A 6,145-nucleotide genomic window follows, 5' to 3' on the forward strand; every position below is an offset into this window, starting at 1 on the left:
TGCAGTGAGCAGAGATCCGGCCACTACACTCCAGCCTGGGCGACAGAGCGAAACTCCGTCTCAAAAAAAAAAAACTACAAAAATTAGCTGGGCATGGTGGTGCGTACCTGTAATCCCAGCTACTCAGGAGACTGAGGCAGGGGAATCGCTTGAACCTGGGAGGTGGAGGTTGCACTGAGCCGAGATCGTGCCACTGCACTCCAGCCCAGGGGATGGAGCGAGATTTCGTCTCAAAGAGAACTAAAAAAAATAAAAAATTAAAAAATTAAAAAAAACCCAATACCCAAATCAAAAAGAAAAACTTACTAAAATCATAAACCAGTTTTCTACTCAAATCTGTATTTATAAGATGTGTATTTCGCAGCAGGTAGAAAAGCTCGACCATTTTTTTGAGCAGTAAAGCCTCTAATTAAGGCAGGCGTGATTGAATCTCTTTGAGGAAGGAAATGCAAACAGAAGCAGAATTCATGTGGTAACTGGTTTATCCCGGGCCAGCTGGCTTGTTCCATGGTTTTTCTTTTTTTGAGACAGAGTCTCACTCTGTCGCCCAGGTAGAGGGCAGTGTCATGATCTCAGCTCACTGTAGCCACGACCTTTCAGGCTCAGGTGATCCTCTCTCCTCAGCCTCCTGAGTAGCTGGGATCACAGGCATGTGCCACCATGCCTGGCTAATTTTTTGTAGAGATGGCATTTTGCCACGCTGCCTAGGGTGGTCTTCAACTCCTGAGCTCAACTGATCTGTCCACCTCAGCCTCATAAGGTGCTGGGATTACAGGTATGAGCCAACACGCCCGGCGTTTGTTCCATGTTTTCATACTTACTTCAACCCAGTGCTAACAAAGTCTGGAATAAATATCAAGAGTTACACCTAGTGACTCAGTAAGGCCAGACAAAAAATAAAAAAAAGAGAGAGGAAAAAAACAAGAAAATAAAAAAGAGTCAGATCCATCATACACACAGCACCATGCCGGATGTTACCGTCATCTCATCTCACGGGAAGACCTGAGGGTAGAAATCTATTTTCCTGCAAACAAGGAATGAGAACAAGAGGCAGTGATAACCCTGACAACACACATTCCATTTCTCATTCAAGCCAGGACTGCAGGTGCATGCCACTATGCCTGGCAGTTTTTTTTTTTCCTTTTTTTTTTCTTTCACTTTTTGTTTAAAAAGCTGAGGTCTCACTACGTTTCCCAGACTGGTCTTAAACACCTGGTCTCAAGTGGTCCTCCTGCCTCAGCCTCCCAGAGCACTAGGATTACAAATGTGAGCCACTGTGCCCAGTCTGTACTAGCTTTTACACTGAACCATCAGCTCTTCTGAAAAGAAAGGAACAGAGAGACGAAGGAAGGAAGAAGAAAGGAAGGAGACAAAGGTGTGACTGAGAAAGAGAGGAATAAAGGAATTAACACCATGTAATGGCTGGCCAGAAGGAAGTGGGCTACTGAAGGTATTTCACCAGTTAAGGCAAAAATTAATTCCTGAGGAAGAACTGGCTTCTTAAATGATTTAGAAAGACCCGTGCACCTGCCACTCCTCAGAATGAGGACTTTTGGGTGTGAATCTCTTCACACCTCTACCATGCCTGCTTCCTCCTGGATTCTTACTCAATGAACACAATTAGTGGTAAGGAACATCATGTCCCCTGAAGCAAAAACAAGTTTCTGCAGGAAAATTCCATTTAAGTGCTTTGATAGAGACCACTTATTACACTCAAACCCATCTGAACCCACCTTCTTTTAGACAACGACAAACAGAAAGCAAGAAACAGATGAGGATGTGGATGAGGAAAAACATTTGAGGTGAATTCCTGTGAATTCAGGTGGTGTTATTAAAGCAGTCCGAGTGTGTTTAGTAGATCAATTAAGAACATTCAGTTACACAGTTTTAAGCTTACTCATTCCCAAATAGGTTTTCTATGAAAAAGAGAAAACCCAACATTAAATGCCAAAATCAGTGCTTAGCAGCTTTGCCGTCTACAACATCCCAATGCTGCTGTAGTCAGCATTGCTACAAAGCTCTAAGAGGACCGAGAGGAGACCCTGCAGCAGATCTCTTCTTTCTACATTGTGCACGTTATGTACCTCCAAAGCCAAGGCTGTCTTGTCGTAGGCATTGGGGACTCGCTTCTGGATAACCCTGGCATATATGGGCCCATTCTGGAGGTTAGGGAGCGGAGTGTTGACGCTGGGTTGGGCATAGGGCCCAGGCTCCGGCCCACCCAGTGGCTGTGGGTGGGAACCCTCCTGGTTACCTCCAATCAGAGCCGATACTGAGGCGGAGGCAGGTCTATACTTCTCGACGTAAGGGACTGGAATCATCCCTCTCTTGCCTTCGCTGTCCTCCGCATTCCACCACTGCTCTTCAGGCTTGTCCCGGATTCTCAAGATGTCTCCTTTCTTAAAGGGAAGATCTTCCTCATCATTCCCATTAAAGTCAAAGAGGGCTCGCACATACTCCGCCTCCTCCTGCCTGAGAATCACTCCACTACCCTGCCTGGATCTGGAAACCGGTTCTATCAACGTTGTAGTGTCCAAATAGTGTATTTTGTAGAATTCCAGTAAAGCAGGCAATGAATCAAACTCTTGATCTCCTATTCGGAGTCTGGAGGGGCTCACCCCTGGAAAAAACAGAGCAGGCTGTTATTTAATGATGTACTATACCGGAAATGAAATACAGATTTTATTTTTATTTTTTTAGAGTTGGGATCTCAATGTGTTACCCAGGCTGGTCTTGACCTCCAGGGTTCAAGTGATCCTCTCACCACAAACTCCTGAGTAGCTGGGGCTACAGGAGGCCACCACTGTGCCTGGCCGAAATGGAGATTTCACGCCCCATACACATTTAGTCAAGATTTAACCAGAAAAAAAAAACTCTAGAAAAAATAACCCCTTCTCTTCACAGCATACCGACATCACATTTGGAAGCTGAACTATCCCCTGGGAGAAAGATGCCCATCACTAGGGCCCCAGGGAAGGATCAGAAGGCCAAGAGACTAGGCTGGTCAGGACGTGCTCTTGTACTTGAATCAAAGACAGAGGGGCTGTCAGTGCGTTCTCCAAACACGTTCTGTCGCTACCCTATTTACAGAGCAGTGTACGCCACAAGGTTCTGTTGCATCTTTTTCTGAGACCAAGTCTCACTCTGTCGCCCAGGCTGGAATGCAGGGGCGCGATCTCGGCTCACTGCAACCTCCGCCTCCCAGGTTCAAGCGAAGCTCCTGTCTCAGCCTCCCGAACAGCTGGGATTCCAGACTCCCGTCACCACGCCTGGCCTTTTTTTTTTTTTTTGTATTTATAGTAGAGATGGGGTTTCACCATGTTGGCCAGGCTGGTCTCAAACTCCTGATCTCAGGTAATCCATCCACCTCAGCCTCCCAAAGTGCTGAGACTACTGGCGTGAGCCACCGTGCCCGGCCTGCATCGATTTTTCAATCTCAGGAAATGTAGCAAGCTCTCACTTTCCATGGGTCCCTGCTGATGTTCCAGAGGGGAGAGAGCTTAGTGTCTACACTGAGCTCATACATTTTTCCCCTCCACATCTAGAATGTGTAACTCCGAATAAGAAAAACTGTCTCTTTACTGTTGTGGTTTTTGTTGTTGTTGAGACAGAGTCTCACTGTGCCGCTCAAGCTGGAGTGCAGTGGCACAGTCACAGCTCACTGCAGCCTTGACCTCCCAGGCTCAAGCACTTAGGGAAGCTGAAACAGGTGGATCCCTGGAGCTCAGGAGTTCAAGACCAGCATGGCAACATGGCTGTCACTGCAAAAAATTTTAAAAATTAGCTGGCGTGGTGGCACACTTCTATAGTCCCAACTACTCGGGATGCTCAGGTAGGAGGATGGCTTGAGCCCGGGAGGTCAAGGCTACAGTGAGCCATCATCATGCCAATGCACTCCAGCCTGGAAAATGAGGCAAGACTCTGTGTCAAACAAAAATAAAAGAAAATGAGTTTTGTTGGACCTGGTGCCTCACACCTTAATCCGAGAACTTTAGGAGGTTGAGGTGGGAGGATTGCTTGAATCCAGGATTTTCAGACCAGCGAAGACTTCACACAGCGAAGACTTTCAACACAGCCAAGACTTCATCACCACAAAAATTATTAAAAATTAGCTGGGATGGCCAAGCACAGTGGCTCACGCCTATAATCCCAGCACTCTGGGAGGCCAAGGCGCGCGGATCACGAGGTCTGGAGATAAAGGCCATCCTGGTTAACACAGTGAAACCCCATCTCTACTAGAAACACAAAAGATGAGCCGGGCGTGGTGGTGGGCGCCTGTAGTCCCAGCTACACGGGAGGCTGAGGCAGGAGAATGGCGTGAACCCGGGAGGTGGAGCTTGCAGTGAGCTGAGATCGTGCCACTGCACTCCAGTCTGAGCAACAGAGCGAGACTCAGTGTCAAAAAAAAAAAAAAAAAAAGGGCCGGGCGCGGTGGCTCAAGCCTGCAATCTCAGCACTTTGGGAGGCCAAGACGGGCGGATCACAAGGTCAGGAGATCGAGACCATCCTGGCTAATACGGTGAAACCCCGTCTCTACTAAAAAATACAAAAAACTAGCCGGGCAAGGTGGCGGGCGCCTGTAGTCCCAGCTACACGGGAGGCTGAGGCAGGAGAATGGCGTGAACCCGGGAGGTGGAGCTTGCAGTGAGCTGAGATCCGGCCACTGCACTCCAGCCCCAGCCCGGGTGACAGAGCGAGACTCCGTCTCAAAAAAAAAAAAAAAAAAAAAAAAAAAATTAGCCGGGCCTAGTGGTGCACGCCTGCAGTTGTAGCTACTCGGGAAGCTAAGGTGACAGATTGCTTGAGCCCAGGAGTTTGTGAGTACAGTGAGCCATGATCGTGCCATAGCACTCCAGCCTGGATGACAGAGCAAGACACTGACTCCTATAAAAAGAAAAACTAAGTAAGTGTGAAAAAAAAAATGACTGGGCACAGTGGTTTCCGTCTGTAATCCCAGCACTTTGGGAGGTCAAGGCAGGAGGACTGCTTGAGGCCAGTAGTTCAAGACCAGCCTGGGCAATAAAGTGAGATCCCATCTCTTAAAAAAACAGGAAAACATTAGCCAGGCAAGGTGGTGCATGCCTGTTAGTCTCAGCTACTCAAGAAGCTGAGGTGAGAGAATGGCCTGAGACCAGGTCAAGGCTACAGTGAATCATGATCATGCCACTGCATTCCGGCCCGGGCAACAGAGCAAGACTTTGTCTCCAAAACAAATCAAAATGAGTTTTGTGAGTTTTTGGCTTTGCGGTTGTCTTGCGACGGGGTGGTCTGGCTCTGTCACCCAGGCAGGAGTGCAGTGGCGTGATCTTAGCTCACTACAACCTCTACCTCCTGGGCTGAAGCCATCCTCTTACCTCAGCCTCCGGAGTAGCTGGGACTACAAGCATACATCATCACGCCCAACTCATTTTTTGCAGAGGGGATTTCGCCATGTTGCCCAAGCCAGTCTCGAATTCCTGAGCTCCAATGATCCATCTGCCTTGGCCTCCCAAAGTGCTAGCATTACAGGTGTGAGCCACCACGCCTGGCCTCCCAAAGTGCTAGCATTACAGGTGTGAGCCACCACGCCTGGCCTCCCAAAGTGCTAGCATTACAGGTGTGAGCCACCGCGCCTGGCCTCCCAAAGTGCTAGCATTACAGGTGTGAGCCACCGCGCCTGGCCTCCCAAAGTGCTAGCATTACAGGTGTGAGCCACCGCGCCTGGCCTCCCAAAGTGCTAGCATTACAGGTGTGAGCCACCGCGCCTGGCCTCCCAAAGTGCTAGCATTACAGGTGTGAGCCACCGCGCCTGGCCTCCCAAAGTGCTAGCATTACAGGTGTGAGCCACCACGCCTGGCCTGGGCTTTGTTTTTGTTTTAAGACGGGAGTCTCCCTATGTGGCCCAGGCTGGTCTCAAACTCCTGGGCCCAGCGATCCTCTCACCTGAAGTCTCCTGAGTATGTGCTTTTGTTATTTCTTTTTAGGGACAGGGCCTACCTCTGTTGTGTAAGCTGGAGTGCAGTGGTGTGATCATAGCTCACCGCAGTCTTAAACTCCTGGGCTCAAGATATTCTCCCACCTCAGCCTTCTAAGTAGCTGGAACTAAAGGTGCAGATGGCATTGCTCCCAGACGATTTTTTTTTTTTTTTATCAAGGGACAACTTAG

General features: G+C 48.7%; 2 protein-coding genes across 3 annotated transcripts in view; both read right to left on the reverse strand.

The window, feature by feature from the left end:
- LOC105521807 (protein GVQW1-like) overlaps positions 1–984 on the reverse strand; it is a gene marked incomplete at its 3' end in the record, with an annotated part of 9,200 nt that extends 8,216 nt beyond the window's left edge. The window contains exon 1 of the mRNA XM_011956143.1: positions 979–984. Within this exon, the coding sequence (XP_011811533.1) occupies positions 979–984 (6 nt within the window). The remainder of the gene's footprint in view (positions 1–978) is intronic.
- Positions 1–6,145, reverse strand: part of CRK (v-crk avian sarcoma virus CT10 oncogene homolog) — a 42,066-nt gene that overhangs the window by 19,902 nt on the left and 16,019 nt on the right. Inside the window, exon 2 of one of the 2 annotated variants that reach the window (XM_011955874.1) lies at positions 2,255–2,620. In XM_011955874.1, coding sequence (XP_011811264.1) covers positions 2,255–2,620 — 366 coding nt within the window. Of the gene's footprint in view, positions 1–2,084; positions 2,621–6,145 lie in introns of both variants that reach the window. The other variant, XM_011955864.1, reaches the window with a different exon arrangement.

Source organism: Colobus angolensis, unplaced genomic scaffold (genome assembly GCF_000951035.1).
Source record: "Colobus angolensis palliatus isolate OR3802 unplaced genomic scaffold, Cang.pa_1.0 Scaffold110, whole genome shotgun sequence".
Taxonomy (NCBI): domain Eukaryota; kingdom Metazoa; phylum Chordata; class Mammalia; order Primates; family Cercopithecidae; genus Colobus; species Colobus angolensis.